This window comes from Canis aureus, chromosome 11 (genome assembly GCF_053574225.1).
Source record: "Canis aureus isolate CA01 chromosome 11, VMU_Caureus_v.1.0, whole genome shotgun sequence".
Lineage (NCBI taxonomy): Eukaryota > Metazoa > Chordata > Mammalia > Carnivora > Canidae > Canis > Canis aureus.
The window spans coordinates 65,819,930-65,841,243 of record NC_135621.1 but is presented as its reverse complement, the minus strand read 5'-3'; the positions used below and the strand labels follow the sequence as shown (position 1 = coordinate 65,841,243).

Genomic DNA, 21,314 nt, shown 5'->3' with positions numbered 1-21,314 from the left:
TTCCCTTATTTTCCCTTTCACTATTATTTATATTCCCCAAATGAATGAGAACATATAATGTTTGTCCTTCTCCGACTGACTTACTTCACTCAGCATAATACCCTCCAGTTCCATCCACGTTGAAGCAAATGGTGGGTATTTGTCATTTCTAATAGCTGAGTAATATTCCATTGTATACATAAACCACATCTTCTTTATCCATTCATCTTTCGTTGGACACCGAGGCTCCTTCCACAGTTTGGCTATCGTGGCCATTGCTGCTAGAAACATCGGGGTGCAGGTGTCCCAGCGTTTCATTGCATTTGTATCTTTGGGGTAAATCCCCAACAGTGCAATTGCTGGGTCGTAGGGCAGGTATATTTTTAACTGTTTGAGGAACCTCCACACAGTTTTCCACAGTGGCTGCACCAGTTCACATTCCCACCAACAGTGTAAGAGGGTTCCCTTTTCTCCACATCCTCTCCAACATTTGTTGTTTCCTGCCTTGTTAATTTTTCCCATTCTCACTGGTGTGAGGTGGTATCTCATTGTGGTTTTGATTTGTATTTCCCTGATGGCAAGTGATGCAGAGCATTTTCTCATGTGCATGTTGGCCATGTCTATGTCTTCTTCTGTGAGATTTCTGTTCATGTCTTTTGCCCATTTCATGATTGGATTGTTTGTTTCTTTGGTGTTGAGATTAATAAGTTCTTTATAGATCTTGGAAACTAGCCCTTTATCTGATATGTCATTTGCAAATATCTTCTCCCATTCTGTAGGTTGTCTTTGAGTTTTGTTGACTGTATCCTTTGCTGTGCAAAAGCTTCTTATCTTGATGAAGTCCCAATAGTTCATTTTTGCTTTTGTTTCTTTTGCCTTCGTGGATGTATCTTGCAAGAAGTTACTATGGCCGAGTTCAAAAAGGGTGTTGCCTGTGTTCTTCTCTAGGATTTTGATGGAATCTTGTCTCACATTTAGATCTTTCATCCATTTTGAGTTTATCTTTGTGTATGGTGAAAGAGAGTGGTCTAGTTTCATTCTTCTGCATGTGGATGTCCAATTTTCCCAGCACCATTTATTGAAGAGACTGTCTTTCTTCCAATGGATAGTCTTTCCTCCTTTATCGAATATTAGTTGCCCATAAAGTTCAGGGTCCACTTCTGGATTCTCTATTCTGTTCCACTGATCTATGTGTCTGTTTTTGTGCCAGTACCACACTGTCTTGATGACCACAGCTTTGTAGTACAACCTGAAATCTGGCATTGTGATGCCCCCAGATATGGTTTTCTTTTTTAAAATTCCCCTGGCTATTCGGGGTCTTTTCTGATTCCACACAAATCTTAAAATAATTTGTTCTAACTCTCTGAAGAAAGTCCATGGTATTTTGATAGGGATTGCATTAAACGTGTATATTGCCCTGGGTAACATTGACAAAATACAGCATCCATTCCTGATCAAAACTATTCAGAGTGTAGGGATAGAGGGAACATTCCTCGACATCTTAAAAGCCATCTATGAAAAGCCCACAGCAAATATCATTCTCAATGGGGAAGCACTGGGAGCCTTTCCCCTAAGATCAGGAACAAGACAGGGATGTCCACTCTCACCACTGCTATTCAACATAGTACTGGAAGTCCTAGCCTCAGCAATCAGACAACAAAAAGACATTAAAGGCATTCAAATTGGCAAAGAAGAAGTCAAACTCTCCCTCTTCGCCGATGACATGATACTCTACATAGAAAACCCAAAAGTCTCCACCCCAAGATTGCTAGAACTCATACAGCAATTCGGTAGCGTGGCAGGATACAAAATCAATGCCCAGAAGTCAGTGGCATTTCTATACACTAACAATGAGACTGAAGAAAGAGAAATTAAGGAGTCAATCCCATTTACAATTGCACCCAAAAGCATAAGATACCTAGGAATAAACCTCACCAAAGATGTAAAGGATCTATACCCTCAAAACTATAGAACACTTCTGAAAGAAATTGAGGAAGACACAAAGAGATGGAAAAATATTCCATGCTCATGGATTGGCAGAATTAATATTGTGAAAATGTCAATGTTACCCAGGGCAATATACACGTTTAATGAAACAATGAAGTCTTAAAAGAAAATCTAGGGGAAAAGCTACCAGACATTGGTCTAGACAATTATTTATTGGATAGCACAACAAAAGCACAGGCAACAAAAGCAAAATATAGACAAATGGGATTAGATCAAACTAAAAGGCTTCTTCACAGCAAAAGAAATCCTCAACAAAATAAAAAGGCAACCTACAAAATGGAAGAAAATATTTGCATACCAAGTATCAGATAAGGGGTTAATACCCAAAATGTATAAATAACTACAACTCAGTGTATACAATGGAATGTCATTCAACCTTGAAAAAGGAAATCTTGCCATTTGTCACAACACAGATGGGCCTGAGGACAGGATACTATTTAAATAAGCAGACACAAAGAGACAAATCTTACATGATCTTGCTCATATGTGGAATCCAAAACAGTCAAATACATATAAGCAGTGAGTAGAATGGTGGGTACCAGGGCCTGGAGGGAGGAGGAAATGGGAAAGTGTTGGTCCAAGAGTACAAAATTTCACTTCTGCAGAGCAAATTCTGGAGATTGACTTTACAATACAGGACCTATGATGAATAATACTGTATTATATACTTTAAAATTTGCTAAAACAGTATATCTCATGTTAAGTGCTCTTACCACAAAGGAAAAAAAGGGAAAAGGACAAAGGGACTATGGGAGGAAACTTTTGGAAGTGATACATAAGTCTATGGCAATTACAGTAATGATGGCTTCCCAGGTGTATGCTTATCTCCGAACCCAGCAAGTTGTATATGTGTAAACAACTACAGCTGTTTGTATCACTGTGGTTAATATAGTTCCCTTTGTGGCACTTTAAGAAATGTGATTGAAGAACCTGAGTTACTTTGGAACAACCAATATTTGGTTGTGAGATTCTGTTGTTTTGATAGTGACAATCATTGTATTTGGCTAGCAGATCATAGCTTTTTATGTTTTCTAACCTTAATGATATAAAGGAGCAGTGGAAGATAAGGATTGAAACCTAGGTTATACCCAGATTTTGGATACGCTTTGGTGTAAGGCTAAAGAGTTTACATTTATTTCAGTAGGTATTTACATGGTTTTTAAAGTTGTCAAGCAGGAGAGTGATACAATCAAAAGCATGTTATAAAAACATTAATCTGACAGTCTCATCCTACACTGGCTGAAATGAGGGAAGGAAACCCTAGCTAGCAAGCTTATTATAATAATTTGGTAGTAGACCTGTGTGAAAATACTGATAGTAAGAACAAAAAAGGTTAATTTTGAGAGATACTATGATAAAAGATTTAATAGGACTTTTTACATTCTTTTATCTGGCATTCAACAAATATTTATTGAGTGCCTACTCTGAACCAGAAACCATGTTATGCATTGGAAATAGAGGTAAAAGATATAATCTCTGCCCATAATGTGTTCACAGGCAAAAACTCTGTTAGAAGGCTCTGAGGCATTCTCCAAACTGACATTAAAGCGACCTAAACCACTTAGTCCTTGTACAATCTGTCCATATCATCTCTATCCAACCTTACTTACTACTACACATTTTAACCACTTCTTCATCAAACAATACAAGTATGACACCTTCTACCCAATGCTTCTAAAAATATGCACCTTGAAAGTGATTAATCATTTCCTACTGACAAATTCTAATGATCTTTTTCCAGGGCTCCTCCACATGACCGCTGGTAGCATTCTATATTGACTGTTCCTTGAAACACTCTTATCTTTACCTTCCTTGTTCTCTAGCCCACTGAATCCTCTTTTGCCCTATTCAGATCTTAGTCATTTCTAATAACTGTTTTAAAAATATACAGGTAGGTTTAAAAAAATTTTTAAACAACCAGTTCTAAATAGGTGGCTATATGACACATCACGTCTTCTCATGTGTGAACTGCCCCACTTACGCATCAAAGGATGAGTGTAGTAAGAACAAACTAATGAACATGGGTAGTATTAGGGTTCTCCGGACAAACAAGAACCAACAGGGGTGATGGCTGTGTGTGTGTGTGTGTGTGTGTGTGTGTGTGTGTATTTTAAGGAATTGGCTCATGTGGTTATAGAGGCTGACAAGTCCCAAAATCTAAAGTTAGCAAGCTGGAAATCAAGGAGTGCTGATGGTCTAATTCCAATCTAAAGACAAAAAGGCTCAAAATCCAGAAAGAGCTCATGTTTCAGTTCAAGCCCAAAGGCAGATAAAAAGAAACCACTGTCATTAAAAAATAAATAAATAAATAAATAAATAAATAAACAAACAAACAAATAAATAAATAAACAAACACTGTCATAGCTCAAGGGCAGACAAGCAGGGATTCCATCTGATTCAAGAGAGGGTCAGCTTTTTGTTTTATTCAGGCATTCAACTGACTGGATGAATTTCACCAACCACATTAGGAAGGACAGTCTGCTTTAGTCAATCTATCAAGTTTAACTTGAAAACTCATCCAAAACACCGTCACAGAAATACCCACAATAATGTTTGACCAAACAGCCAGATACCATGACAAAAATCTGGGCCCAAATGGACACATAAACTTAACTGTGAGTCCTGCTTAGCCAAGTGTATTTACACAGAACAAAACCATTATAAGGGTGATATTTACTAATGCAAAATAACAAGGAGTAATTTTATGGAGATGAGGCTGATGAGGACACTATAAACTAAACTGATACACCAAAAAGCAAAAACAAAACCTAATGACTGACCATGTTATCTAAGTTAAGAACTTTACTGAAATTTGAAGGGTTAAGAAAAAGTGGAAATTAGCCCAAGCAGCGGCTTAGCTTCCCTTTTTTCTTTATAGAAATTATATATTAGTGAAACTTTATGTGGGGAAAGACCAGTTTTGTTTCTTTCCCTTTTTAAATAGTTTCTAATCCAACATTTTAAAGACATGAAGAGGGCAGCCCGGGTGGCTCAGCGGTTTAGCGCCGCCTTCAGCCCAGGGTGTGATCCTGGAGACCTGGGATCGAGTCCTACGTCGGGCTCCCAGCATGGAGCCTGCTTCTCCCTCTGCCTGTGTCTCTGCTTCTCCCTCTGCCTGTGTCTCTGCCTCTCTTTCTCTCTCTCTGTATCTCTCATGAATAAATAAATAAAATCTTTAAAAAAAAGACACGAAGATGTGTTTAATCCCTAATCATCAGGGAAATGCAAATCAAAACCACAATGAAGTATCAACCCACACCTGTCAAGTTGGCTATTATCAAAAATACAAAAAGAAAAAAAATTGGTGGTGAGGATGTAGACAAAAGGGAACCCCTGTACACTGTTGCTAGGAATGTGAATTAGTACAGCTGTTATGGAGAACAGGATGGAGTTTCCTCAAAAAATTAAAAAGAGAGCTACCAGAGGATCCAATGATTCCACTTTGGAGTATTTATCCATAGAAAACAAAAACACAAAGAGATATACATATCCTATGTTCACTGCAGCATTATTTACAATGGCCAATTATAGAAACAACCTAAATGTCTATCAGTAGGCGAATGAATAAGGATGATGTGAGATATATACACACACAAGCACACACAATGGAATATATTCAGCCACAAAAAAGAATGAATTCTTGCCATTTGTGACAACATCGATGGACCTGGAGGGTTTTATACTAAATGAAATAAGTGAGACAGAAATGCAAATATCATGATTTCACTTATATATGGAATCTAAAAAACAAAACAGACTCATAGATAAAGGAAACAAACTGATGATTACTAGAGTGGGGAAGGCTTGGGGGCAGGCAAAATAGGTGAAGGGGATTTAAGAGATACAAACTCACAGTTATAAAATAAATCAGTCCTGGGGATATAACATACAGCATAAGGAATATATGATGCAATATATCAATAATACTGTAATAACTTAGTATGGTGACAGATGGTAACTAGATTTACCACAGGGGTCATTTTATAATATACAAATATCAAATTACTATGATATACATCTGAAACTTCTTCCATAATTTGACTATTGTAAATAATACTGCAATAAATATAGGGGTACATTTATCTTCTTAATATTTTTTTATTCTTTAGGTAAATACCCAGTAGTGGAACTACTGGATCATATGGTAGTTTTGTTTTTAATTTTTTGAGAAAACTCCACATACTCTTTTCCACAATGGCTGTACTAGTTTGCATTCCCATCAACAGTGCACAGGTTTCCTTCTTCTCCACATCCTTGCCAACGTTCTTGTTTCCTGTATTTCTCATTTTGGCCATTCTGACAGGTGTGAGGTACTATCTCATTGTGGTTTTGATTTGTATTTCTCTTAAGATGAGTGATGTTGAGCATCTTTCATGTGTCTGTTGGCCTCCTGGATGTCTTCTTTGGGGAAATATCTGTTCATGTCTTCTGCCCATTTTTCAACTGGGTTATTTTCTGGCATTGAGCTGTATCAGTTTTTTATGTATTTTGGAATATTAACCCCTTTTCAGATGTATCACTTGCAAATATCTTCTGCCATTCAGTGGGCTGTTTTTTTATAGTTTTGCTGATTGCTTCCTTTGCTGTGCAGAAGCTTTTTATTTTGATGTTTTTTTAAATATTTTATTTATTTATTTGAGAGAGAAGAGACACAGTGCGAGCAAGGGAAGAGGGGCGAAGGGAAAGAAGAGTGAGAAGCAGACTGTCCACTAAGCAGGGAGCCTGATGTGGGACTTGATCCTAGGATCCTGGGATCATGACCTGAGGCGAAGGCAGACATTTAACCATTGGAGCCACTCAGACACACACACTCCCATATAATTTATTTTTGCTTGCTTCTCTTGCCTTAGGAGACAACATCTTAGAAAGATGTTGCTATAGCTAATGTCAAAGAAATTACAGCCTGTACTCTCCTTCTAGGATTTTTATGGTTCCAGGTCTCCCGTTTTGAGTTTATTTTTCTGTATGGTGTAAAAAGTGGTCCAGTTCCATTCTTTTGTAGGTTGCTGTCCAGTTTTCCCAATACTGTTTGTTAAAGAGACTATTTCCCCATTGCCTATTTGCCTCCTTTGTTGAGGATTAATTGACCATATAACTGTGGGTTTTATTTCTGGGATTCCTGTTCTATTTCATTGATCTATGTGTCTGTTCTTATGCTAGTATCATACTGTTTTGATTCCTACACCAATGTAATAGAACTTGAAATCTCCAGTTCTGTTTTTCTTTTTCTTTAGCTCTTCAGGGTTTTTGTGGTTCCATACAAATTTGGGGATTCTAGTTCTTTGAAAAGTGCTGTTGGGATTGCATTAAATCTGCAGACTGCCTTGGGTAGTATGGATATTTTAAGAATAATAGTTAAGACAAGGAAAGAATCTTAAAAGCAGCAAGAGAAAAACAATTTGTTACACACAAGTGAAACCCCATGATCAAAATTTTTGAGTGGAAACTTGGCAGGCCAGGAGGAAGTAGGTAAAATATACTGAAAATACTGGGGGGGGGAAAGCTGCCAATAAGAATACCTAGCAAAGCTGTCCTGCAGATTTTTGGTTTCAGACAAGCAAAATCTAAAGGAATTATTGCCCAAGGACCAGACTTATAAGAAATGTTAAAAGGACTTCCTTAAGCTGAAACATGGGGCACTAATTAGTAATAGGAAAACGTATAAATCTCACTGGTCAGGGTAAATATATTATTAGTAAAAATTAAAAGTCAAATCTTATATTGTAGGGACGCCTGGGTGGCTCAGGAGTTGAGCATTTGCCTTCAGCTCAGGGCATGATCCTGGAGTCTGGGGCTGAGTCCCCTCATCAGGAGCCTGCTTCTACCTCTGCCTATATTCCCTGCCTCTCTCTCTGTATCTCTCATGAATAAATAAATAAAATCTTTAAAAAAAATAAAAGTAATCTTATATTGTAAAGGTGATTGGTTAATTACTTACAAATCTAGTATGAAGGTTAAAAGACAAAAGTAGTAAAAATAGCAATAACTACAATAAACTCTAAATGAATGCTGAAAGCTGAAAGATGCAAATTGTGACATCAAAACAAAATGTGGGAAAGGGAGAAAAAAAGTCAGGTTTAGAATGCATCTGAACTTAATATGTCCATTTAAGATAGGGTATTTTATATATATGTGTGTTATATTATATATATATGTTATTTTATATAAACCTCATAAAGCAAAAGCCTATAGATATACAAGATAAGAGGAATCTAAGCATATTACTACAGAAAATTGTTCAATCACAAAGGAAGAGAGCAAGAAAAATAGAATAATACTATATAGCAAGAATGAAAATTATATGTGAATTAAATGCTATGAAAATTGAGATATAGCTACTATTAACATTTTTTTTATCTCTAGTGTATTTTATAGTATTCAGGATGTAATTTTGATAGCAACATAATATGTATTGGTTTACTTTAATCATACCTCTGTCATTGAACAAATCGGTTGTTTACCAAATAAATAATTAAATAAACAAACAAACCTAAGCAAGCAAGTGAAAAAAAAAAAAAAAAAAACAAAAGAAAAAAAAGGAAAGGAACAATAAAATCTTAAAAATAGCCAGAAAACAATTAACAAAATGCAATAAGTACATATCCATCAATAATTGTTTTAAATGAAAATGAACTAAATTCTCTAATAAAAAGACACAGAATGGCTGAATGGATAATAATGCAAGATCCATTTATATGCTGCCTACAAGAGACTTCCTTCAGATGTAAGGTCATTCAAAATTAAAGTTAAGGGTAGAAAAAATATACTCCATGCAAATGAGAACCAAAAGAAAGCTGGGATAGGTTACAGCAGAAAAGATACACTTTAAGACAAAGACTATGATAGGAGACAAAGTCATAAGATAATGATAAAAGGACCAATTGAACAGGAAGATATAACATTTGTAAATGTTTATTCACCCAGTGACGAAGCACCTAGATAAATAAACATTAATCGACATATAAAGGGAGAAATAGACATCAATTAAAAAATAGTAAGGGACTTAAATTCCCCACTTTCATCAATTAGATCATCCAGACAGAAAAATCTATTTTAAAAATTTACTTAAATGACATGTTAGGCTAATTGGACTTAACACACACATACAGAACATTCCATCCAAGCAACAGAATAGTCTTAAGTACATAATGGAACATACTCCAGGAAAAATCACGTTAGGCCACAAAACAGTCATAAAAAATTTAAGAGAACTAAATTATATCAAGCATTTTTTTCTGACGACAGTGTTATGAAACTAAAAGTCAATTACAGGAAAAAAAAGTGGAAAATTCATAAACATGAAGATTGAACACTTGGCTAAACAATGAAGGAGTCAAAGAAGAAACCAAAAGAAAAAGCAAAATGACATGAAAAAAATTTGAAAATGAAAATACAACATATCAAAACTTATGAGATGGAGCACAAGCAGCTCTAAGAGGGAAAGTCAGAATGATAAATGTCTTCATTGAGAAACAATATCTCAAATAAACAACCTAACTTTACACTTCAAGGAACTAGAAAAAGAAGAACAAACTAAACTCAGAGTTAGTAAAAAGAAACAACAATCAGAGCAGAAATAAATGAAGACTAAAAAAAAAGAAAATAAATGAAAAATACATTACTACTGGTATCACAAAAACCTTTACAAAGGATAAGAGGCTACTATGAACAATTTTAAAGCCCCCCAAATTGGAAAATCTGAAGAATTGGATAAAGCCCTAGAAACATACAGCCTACCAAAGTGAATCCTTTAATCAGACCAATAACAAGTAGATTGAATCTCTCATCAAAATTTTCCCCAAAAGAGAAGTCTAGTACCAAATGACTTCACTGGTGAAATCTACCAAACATTTAAATAAGAATACAAATTCCTTAACTAAAATTAACAAGACAGGAAACAACAAATGTTGTGAGGATGTGGAGAAAGGAGAACCCCCTTACACTGTTGGTGGGAATGCAAGCTGGTATAACCATTCTGGAAAACAGTATGAAGGTTCCTCAAGAACTTAAAAATAGAGCTACCCTACAACCCAGCAATTGCACTACCAGGTATTTATACCAAAGATACAAATATAGTGAAACACCAGACACCTGCACCCCAATGTTCACAGCAGCAATGTCCACAACAGTCAAACTGTGGAAGGAGCCAAGATGTCCATTAGCAGATGAATGGATAAAGAAGATGTGGTATCTCTCTCTGTGTGTGTGTGTCTCTCTCTCTCTCACACACACACACACACACACACACAAACACACAGAAATATTAGTCATCAGAAAGGATGAATACTTACCATTTACACAGATGTGGATGGAACTGGGGGGTATTATGCTGAGTGAAATAAGACAACTGAAGAAAGACAATTATCATATGGTTTCGCTCATATGGGGAATATAAGAAGCAGTTCAGAGGATCATAGTAGAAGGGAAGGAAAACTGAATGGAAAGAAATCAGAGGGAGACAAACCATGACGGACTCTTAACTCTGGGAACAAACTGAGGATTGCTGAGCATTAAGGAGTGCATGTGATGTAATAAGCACTAAGTGTTTATACAACTAATAAATTATTGGACACTAAAAAATATTAATTCTTCTGAAACTCTTTCAAAATAGAGCAGGGAACTTTTTTAAACTCATTTTATGAGGCCAGTATTACCCTGATACCAAAAGTAGACAGTGGCACCATACAAAAGAAAATTACAGAGGCCAATATCTCTGATAAACTTCAACAATACATTAGCAAACTAAATTCAACATAACACTAAAAGGATCATTCACCATGGTCAAGTGCAATTTGTTCCAGGGATGTAAGGGATGGTTTAACTTTTAAAAGTCAACCAATGTGATACACCACATTAACACAATGAACAAAATATATGATTATATCAATATATACAGAAAAGGCACCTGACAAGATTCAACATGGATTTATGATTTTAAAAAATCTCAAAAGGTAGTTTTAGAGGGAACATATCTCAACATAATAAAGGCCATATATGACAAGCCCACAGCTAACATTATCCTCAATGGTGAAAGCTGAAAGCTTTTTCTCTGAGATCAGGAACAAGAATGCCTATTCTTGTCCTTTTATTCAATGCAGTATTGGAAGACATAGCCAGAGCACTTAGGCAAGAATAATCAATAAATAAAAAGTATCCAAATTGAAAAGGAAAAACTTAACTGTCACTATGTGCAAATGACATGATATAGAAAACCTAGACTCCACCAAAAAACTGTTAGAGTAAATATATTCAGTAAAGTTATGGAATACAAAATCCATATACAAAAATCTATTGTGTCTTTATACCTAATAGTGAACTACCAGAAAAATAAATAAAACAATCTGATTTACAACTGCATCAAAAAGTATAAAATACCTAGGAATAAATTCAACCAAGGAAGTGAAAGACATACACACTGAAAACCATAAGGCATTGATAAAAGAATGAAGGTGACACAAATAAAATGAAAGATAAACCATGATCAGATTGGAAGAATACTGTTAAAATATCCATACAACTCAAAGGAATCTATGATTTAATACAACCCCTTTCAAAATGCAAAAGGCATTTTTCACAGAAAAAGAATAAACAATTTAAAAATCTATATGGAAGTACGAAAGACCCCAAAAGCCAAACCAGTCTTGAAAAAGAAGAATCCCGCTGCAGATATCCCACTTCCTGATTTCAGACTATATTACAAAGCTATAGTAATCAAAACAGTATGGTATTGGCATAAAAACAGAAACATAGATCAATGGAAAAGAATAGAGAGCCCAGAATTAAACCCAAGCATATATGGTCAATTAATTTACAACATAGAAGACAAGAATATACAAAGTGGAAAACAGTCTTTTCAGTAAATGGTGCTGGAAAAACTGTTACAGCTACTTATAAAAGAATGAAACTAGACCACTATCTTACATGCACAAAATAATCTAAAATGGATTAGAGACTTGAACATAAAATCTGAAGCTGTAAAACTCCTTAAGAAAATATAGATGGTAAAAGACTTGACATCTATCTTAGAGACAATTTTTTTAATCTGACACTAAAAGCAAAGGCAACAAAAGCAAAAATAAACAAGTGGAACTACAACAAACTAAAAAGCTTCTGCACAGAAAAAAAATCATCAACAAAATGAAAAGACAACCTACTGAGTGGGAGAAAATATTTGCAAATCATGTATCTGATAAGGGGTTAATATCCAAAATAAAGAACCCAACAACTCAATAGCAAACAAACAACCCAATTTAAAAATGGACACAAGATCTAAGTAGATTATTTTTAAAGATGACGTACAAATATCCAACACATGAAAAGGTACTCAATATCAGTAATCATTAAAGAAATGCAAATCAAAACCTCAGTGAGATATCACCTGTGAGAATGGTTATTGGCAAAAAGACATGAAATAATAAGGGTTGGCAAGGATGTGGAGGAAGGAGAACCCTTGTGCACTGTTGGTGGGAATATACACTACAGAAACAAAACAGAGATTCTTCAAATAATTAAAAATAGAACTGCTGTTTGATCCAGCAACTCAACTTCTCTGTATGTGTGCAAAGCAAACAAAAGCACTAACTTGAAAAAGTATCTGCACTCCCATGTGCATTGTGGCATTATTCACAATAGCCAAGACATGGAAACAACCTAACCGTCTGTCAATGGTTGAATAAATAAAATATGGTATAAATACACAAGGGAATATTATTCAGCCATAAAAATCAAGGAAATCCTGTCATTTTTGACAACATAGATGGACCTTGAGGTAATTATACTAAGTAAAATAAGTCAGAGAAAGACAGATACCGTATGATCTCACTCATATGTGGAATCTCAAAAAACAAAAAACAAAAAAAACCAAACTCCTACAAACAGAAAAGAGATCAATGTTTACCAGAGATGGGGGTGGTGGGAGATATAAGTGAAGGTGATCAAAAAGTAGAAATTTCCATTTATAAAAGTCATGAGGATATAATGTACAGCATGATGACTATAGTCAATAATACCATATTGTGTTTCTGAAAGGTGTTAAGAGAATGCATATGAAACGTTCTCATCACAGGAAAAATAATTGTAACTGGTGATAGAAATTAACTAGACATACTGTGGTGATCGTTTCACAATATAGCAAATCATTTTGTTGTACACCTAAAACTAATATAATGTTATATATCAATTACATCAGCTTTTTAAAATGTAGTAAAATTTTAAAAATAAAAATAGCCAAATTTTGTTAAACAAACACAAAATTATCCTGTCAAACGGTCATAAAAGTTTATAATTGCTTCTAATTTTTTTCTATCACAATTAATAAAGTTAACAGATCAACAATAAATAGTCTGCAGATCAGTTATTAGTCTTCATCCCATACTCTGAGTAATACTAGTCTAAGAATAATGCCCATTAAACTTAGGGAGGAAGCTCATATAATAAATTTGTGATGAAATAACAGAAATATTGGATGTGTTCAAGTCAGAAAGACTTAATGGATAGGCACTGTAAGGGATTTAAAACAATGGCTAATGATCACAAGTATTTCTTTTAAAAAAAAAAACATCACAGGGGTCAGCTTAACACTGATAATTTTCTTGATCAGATACTGAAAGAACTTCTCCAATAATTTAGCATCTTTCTTATAAAACTAATCAGACCAGGATACAATCAGCAAGTCTTTTCTGCAAAGCAATTCTCATCTTATTAATTTAGTTTATTTCTATCACAGTCTATATATAGTTAAATTATAACCTTCATACCCCAATTTTAAAAGACTCATGATTGTGTCCTGGATTCCAAAACAAGCTAGAAAGTGTTTTGTATGTGTATGTGTATTTTTTTAAAATCTTAATCTCTCTACCATTATTAGGGGACAATCTCAGTAAGAGTGTCAGTAGTAAAGCAAACAGTCATTGAGCATTTACAATGTACCAGGCTTTCTGCTAAGTATTTTAGGTGCTATGCTAAAGTTAGTTATCTTCCATTTAAAGAATAGCTATTACTCAGGGTTTTTTTATTTGAGTAGAAATAAATTTTAAAGTGATAAGAAAAAGGGAAAATTGATAGATATCAATGTTAAAAAATAAAAGTAATAGTACCATAGTTTGAAAAAAGGCTATCTAGACTAGAGATCCACAAAGTACAGCCCATATGCCACTTGTTTTTTGTTTTTTTTAAGAGTTTATTTATTTGAGAGAGAGAGAGAGAGCAGAGAGGGAGAGCACGCAAGTGGTGGGAGAGACAGGAGAGGGAGAGGATGAAGTAGACTCCCCGTTGGCCCCTGAGCCCAACACAGGGCTTCATCTAGGACCCTGGTCATGGGATCATGACCTGAGCCAAAGGCAGGTGCTTAACTGAGTGAACCACCGAGGCCCCCCTGCCACTTGTTTTTGTAGAGCCCACAACTGAATGGTTTTTACATTTTTAAATGGTTTGGAATAAGTCAAAAGAACAATATTTTGTGACACATGAAAATTATATGAAATTCAATTTCACTGTCTGCAAATAAAGCTTTATTGGAGCACAGCCATGCTCATCCTTTTCCATGTTGTTTATAGCTGTTTTCATGCTACAATGTCAGAACTGAAGAGCACTTTACCTGGCTGTTTGGCACAATGCAAATTGCAGTGACATGATTACAGATGCACCGCATTTCAAGTGCCACACAAATTGCCATACCACAGCTTTTTATTTTATTTTTATTACCAGTTCATACCCAACATATCAAAATAAGGAAAGAAAATCAGACTTAAAATGTCCTACTTTTCAGGCACAGTAGAGTGTGATTTTTGTTACTGAATTAGAAAGCCAAGCATTGTGTTTATAATGCAAGGACATTATTATTATCCTCAAAAGAATCCAATGTACAGCAATATTACCAAAGGACTCATCATAGTATCCCCTGCCCACGGGCAAGCAACAGTTTTGAGAAAAAGTAGAAAATTTACAGAGGAGGTCTTATCATAGGAGAATTTCTTCACTAACAGAAAATAAACATGAGGTATGACCAAAGTAAGGTTCTGAGTGGCTCATGTGTTAGTCAAGCAAGAAAAGCCATTTACTGATGGTGAGTTAATTAAATCATGTTTGAGTATAGAAGATGAAGAAATGGGGCACCTGGGTGGCTCAGTGTTTGAGCACCTTCTTTCAGCTCAGATTGTGATCCCCAGGTCCTGGGATTGAGTCCCGCATCAGGCTTCCCAGCAGAGAGCCTGCTTCTCCCTCTGCCTAAGTCTCTGCCTCTCTCTCTGACTCTCATGAATGAATGAATGAATGAATGAATGAGATAAAGAAATGTATCCAGAGAAAATATACTTAAAACTGTTGGCCATTGGGCAAATACATACATTTGCTCAAAAAGTTGAGGACACTGGGAGCAACATTAATAGTTTATTTTTTTTAAGACAAAGGAAGATGATTTCAAGTGGTTTTCTGTGATCGACAGACGTCTATTGTTCAGTTGTTTCTTTTTTTTTAAAGTTGAGGAGTCAGAGCCAAGTTTGAAGTAACGAAAGAATTAGCCTCTATGAACAGTCTGTGTAAAACAATTTCAGGCAAGAATATTTTCAAAGTTGAGAAACCTCTAATTCAGCATAAGCTAAAGTGGAATTGGCTGAGATGTGTTACAACTGATAATGATAATATATGTGGAAGGAAAAAAGACAAATTTACAAAGCTTGTAAAAAGGTGTTTAAAAAAGTGAAGGTGTTTAAATCTATTCTTTAAAATCAAATTAATTTAAAATTTTTAAATGTTTAACAGTTACCTTGCCAAAAATATTTAAATGTATCATATATTACTGAACCAATAGTGTCAAAGGTGAACTTCCTTCATGCCTGTGAGTTTTACTACTTTCAATTTTTGTGAATTTTTGTCAAAAATAGAAAGTGAATATCCTGACTTGCCCTTCTATGCAGAAGTTCAAAAACTTAGTTGTTAAAGCAGTGACTTTTTTTAGCTAAACTCTGAGACTGAAGCTTTTCTGGATGAGAAAGAACCATCACTGACCACTATTACCAAATTGAATGGCTTTTTGAAATCAGCTTTTGTTTCGAATTTGATCATGTTTCTCAAACTAAACCTAAAATTTTAAGGCAAAAGTTACAATACATGAAATTTTTACTGAAGTAGAGATATTAACATTGTTTGAATTACAAAGTAATGTCAAGTTGGGTTGTCAAGAGTTTAAAAAAAAAGAAATGAGATCTGTATTCCCACACAAATCTGAAGTAGATATATTTTCTGATCTCAAACTAAGTTCTAATAAGGGTAAACAACTGTCCCAATTTTAGCACTTTGAGTCCCAAATCCGGGGAAACCACTTAGTCCCAGAATATCAGAACAAGTGGTCTCCCTAATTCCAGGAGCATTTTTCAGACCTAAATACAAATGCAAAGGAAATTTCCATATTTCAAAATCTATCAACTGTGTAATTGGGGAGGTTCCTGGAACCAGCAATTGGAAATGATTAATCTGCAATGTAATGACATGCCAAAAGGCAAACATCGAGAGAAGAATCGAACAGAATTCTACAAAATACAGTGCTGCTGATAGGTGGTATCAGTATCTGGTAGTACTTACCTGTTGGAAAGGGCATTTTCAAAGGTGAAATATGCAAAATATCAACAGAGATTAGTATTAACAGAACATTTGGAGTTGAGTTTGTTAAGAGATAACACTAACTTTGAACCCCAATTAAATGATATCACCACATTCCCATTAGGTGTATATCACACAAAATACTCAATTATAATTTTAATTTTATCACTAAAAACTTATAGAACTTTTCTCTCTTGATTTATAAATACTTACATAATATCTTCAGTTTTGCCTCTTGGCCTGCAAAGCCTGAAATATTTACTGTCTGGCCCTTTACATAATGGGGCCCCCCATCGTGACTAAGACAAATATAGTTAAGAGATGGGGACTCTTAGAGTTGACAAGAAACTAAATGAAGCAGTAACTACTGGCTTTTATGAGAAAAATAAACAGCAGTGATATATATTTAAAAGACTGTAACATAACAGACTCAGAAGCAATCACTTCATTACACCAATCTCTTTAGACGTCCATCTAGAATCTAGATTTTAGATCTTAACCCTTCTGCCATGGAAGTTCATTTTATTTACATGAAAAAATTGGCAGGGATTCAAGGAAGATGGATAATGACTAGCATGGTGAAATTTAGTGTTCAATTTTTGAAATGTTTAGCTTAAAAAATATCGAGAGTATAGACAACGATTTCTATTTAAAACTACACAAAGTACCCTGGGCTGTTTTTAAGGTCTAAGGAAGATTAAAAAACAAATTAAAGCAGGATAGGGTTTTTTGGTTTTTAGTTTTGTTTAGTCATAATATTTGTTGACTACTGGGAAGAGAGAATGTTGAACAAGTTTCTGAGAGAGACTATTAGAATTTTTACACTCCTAGAGATTTTTAAGAGAATAACCATCTTACTGTAGGATTTAAACTTTTTTTAAAGATTTTATTTATTTATTCATGAGAAACACAGAGAGGCAGAGACATAGGCAGAGGGAGAAGCAGGCTCCACGCAGGGAGCCCGATGTGGGACCTGACCCTGGGTCTCCAGGATCACGACCTGAGCCAAAGGTAGATGCTCAACCACTGAGCCACTCAGGTGCCCCTAAACTTTTACCTACCTAAAGGAATCAGCCATCTATTCTTTTAAGAAATTAAGATGTCCTATGAAAGCATTACAATCCAGATTTCACAGCATGATTCCATATCATATTAGAAGTGTTATGCAATTTTTGAACTACGTAGGTATATATATATATATTACTATATATAGCTAGTCATATAGCTAACTAGCTAATTTTGAACTATATAAACCAGACATCCCAGTCTACATAAAAATATCTCAAAATAGCAAGTAATTTTAAGTTAATGTCAGACAAGTCAAATATATTTTTATAGAAATACAATCATCATCAAGGCATTTCTTGATGCTAGGACTACAGGGAGGAATACGGTAAGATGCTGCTGCTGAGCTTTAGAAAACATAGTCTACTTGGGAAGGCAGACTAAATAAAGGAAATAAATAATAAGTTAACATAAGCATAATGCCAAATGAGTGGTTTATGCATGTATGCACTAAGTGCTATAAAAGAAACATAGCTGATAATTATAAATACCAATTATATATACAATATTACTTGTTTCAAGGGTGAGAATGTGCAAATTAATGTCTACCTAATATCTATCAATAATGAGAAATTAGACTATAGCACTATCATAACTTTCCTCTTGGCCTAATGGCATTTAAATTTAAGCAAAGATGTTTCTTTTAAAAGCATCATTTCATATACTATACCAGAGCCAGCAGGTATATCGCCGCTATGAGAGCAATAATCAAATACAATATTCTTTCCCACTGAGGAAAAAAAAAAAGGCCTCATGAAACTTCTCAACACAGTTCTCTAGGTAACCACCACTAATCAACCAGAATTGGCACTTAGATGAAACTTACTTGCCATGTAAGTTTTAAGGTATCAGAACAGAAGGAACAATGTAGGCACAGTCTACTAATTTGACTTCAGTGCAGATATTAGTCCTAAAAGTATGTATGAGAATCACTGGTACTTTCATACTTTTTGAGTGTTGGCTACTGCTATCTCTTGAATTTTCAGTATTTCAGTTTGTTTAAATTAGGATTATTTTAAGTTCCTCTCTTTCTACCAAGGATATCTTAAAAGGTTCTGTTAACAATTCTCATTAAGGACCTTTATTAAATTGAAGATAATTAGATAATTAATGTTGTCATATTTTATTTTTAAAGGAGAAATGAGAGAAGACTGCGAAGAACAGGTAAAACACTTCCTTTTACTGTTTATTATTAGACAATTAAATTCCAATAGAAAAGTATACTATATGTGATTATTTTGAACGCAGAAAAAGATGCCTACTGGTAAACATTAACTGCAAAATCTCCTAATTAACTATTCAGCTTTTCAATATTTCAAGACTATAATATTAAAATAGTTATTTTTGAAAAGTAAAACTATATAATGGAACATGTACAAATTAAATTATATATGTAGATTTTGCTTCAAAATAATACAGTGGGGAGAAAAGTCGGAGAGATATACATGGATTAAAGTTACAAAGAGTTGATATTTGATGAAGGTGGGTGACTGGTAAAATAGCAGTTTACATATACTATCCTCTCTACTCTGTATATGTTTGAAACTACCCAAAATTTAAAGTTTATTTGTTTTTATTTAAATTTCACTTAGTCAACATACAGTGCAATATTCGTTTATGGAGTAGAATTCATCACTTACATTCAACACCCAGTGCTCATCCCAAGTGCCCTTGTTAATACCCATCATCCATCTAGCCCATCTCCCACTCACCTCCCCCCATCAACCCTCAGTTTGTTCTCTATCGTTAAGAGTTTCTCATGGCTTGTTTCCCTCTCTCCTTTTTTTTCTTTACCCCCTTCCCTTATGTTCATCTGTTTTCTGCTTTAAATTCTACATATGAGTGAGATCATATGGTATTTGTCTCTCTCTGACTTATTTCACTTTGCATAATACACTCTAGCTTCATCCACATGGTTGCAAATGCCAAGATTGCACCATAATTAAAAGTTTAAAAATAAAAGGTTTATAATAATGACAAAGTTATTCAATTCACTTTCATTATTTTTATGTATAATTTTTATAAGTAATCATGTGGGATCCTTCTCCTTATTCTGCTATTAACATATCTAAGTTCATTTTGAGGAAATATCAATGACCTATTATACCAATTTCAAAAAGGTGAGGTGTGAGTCAGAGAAAGTCTCCTAATTTTATTAAAAGTTCATAGTGGATTACCATAGTAACTGATTCATTCTGAGACTCTTCTTGGCTTGTAGCCTTACAATTGGGAGTGGAACAGATTTGGGGCATAGGCCACAGTTTTCTGACCCCTGGTTTAAAGTAATAAATTGGTAGCCCAACAACCTCCGCATACCCAATAAAAAAGAGAGATTAAAATCTAAGAACTCATGGATTTTTAGCTACTTGATGTGTTTCAATCCCTTGGAAGTCATTATTGGTTTTGATGTGCCAATTGTCTCCCTTCAGTGTTGCTTCCTTTGTCCTTTTGATATGGCCCAATTAGTCTTTGGCAGCTTTACTTTTATGATGCAAGATGTCCCAGACTCATACATTTCCTGCTTTAGATTTGGAACTTACTATTTCTCCATTTCTACTATTTTCTCCAGGGTTTTACAGCTTTAAGACTTTTTCAGTGGATACAAATACAAATTTTTTAAAAGAAAAAAAGTTTTAACTGATGTTTCTTATTAATTCAAAATTAAGATAAAAAGTTTTATTTCATCTCTTTGTGTTTTGTCTTGCAGCTCTTTTGTCTGATGCTAGAAGTCTTGGCCCTTTCTTTTAACTAAATACCAGTTAACTGAAACTGCTTCCATTTAGTCACCAGTGACCTCCAAATTGCCAAACCAATTATTACGATTTAATTCATCAGAGCTTTCTATGCTAACACTACTACTGACTATGCTCTTAATCTTGACATTCATCGTCCATTACACAACACTCAATTAATTTTTCTACCTTGCTCTTTCTATCTCCTTCTATGACTTACCAGCTTTTAGCCTTTTCTTAAACAATTCTATAATATTGACATTTGTTTATCAACTCTCAGGAATTAGTAACAGAGAGACATAATTGCTGTATCCAGCCCAGACTCCATCCCAACTTTCACACTGATATAACCTGTTCCTGCAGAACCATTTGCCAGACTGTTAGTTGTTCCTTCTGAGAAGTTTCATATCATCCTGTGCTTCTCCTACCACCATAAATGTCACTTTTTATTATACCTTCGGGTTTGTCTCTCTTACTACACTCTAAGGTTCTTAAAGCCAATACTTGTGTCCCTTTTGCTCACCATCTTATTAGTAGCAGGTATGGAATTCTGTAGTCAGTATTTATCAAATTCTGCTAAATACAAATGAATGAATGAATGAATATCGCTTTGACTAAATAACATCTGTTAAAAGAAAATTTTCACAATTTACTGACCTAGTAAGCTTTTAGTCAAATGATTCATGAATCAAGAAGCATCCAATCTGGTAGACAGGAAGGAAGTCCAAAAAAGTGTACAAAGCAAGATATTTTTTTCAATTAATTATTTTATTTTAGAGAGAGAGTGGGTGAGCATGAGTAGGGAGAAGGGCAAGAGGGAAAGAATCTTCAAGCAGCCTTCCTGATGAGTGCAGAGCCTGAGCTGGGGCTCAGTCCCATGACCCATGAGATCATGACCTGAGTGAAAATCAAGAGTGGGATGTTCAACTGACTGAA

General features: G+C 34.7%; 1 protein-coding gene across 9 annotated transcripts in view; it reads left to right on the top strand.

Annotated features, from left to right (window-relative positions):
• The window catches only part of WDPCP (WD repeat containing planar cell polarity effector), a 426,161-nt gene that overhangs the window by 395,846 nt on the left and 9,001 nt on the right, over window positions 1-21,314 (top strand). For 8 of the 9 annotated variants that reach the window (XM_077915604.1, XM_077915602.1, XM_077915603.1 and 5 more), the window contains one exon: window positions 18,782-18,810. In XM_077915604.1, coding sequence (XP_077771730.1) covers window positions 18,782-18,810 — 29 coding nt within the window. Of the gene's footprint in view, window positions 1-18,781; window positions 18,811-20,353; window positions 20,854-21,314 lie in introns of those variants that run through there. The other variant, XM_077915599.1, reaches the window with a different exon arrangement.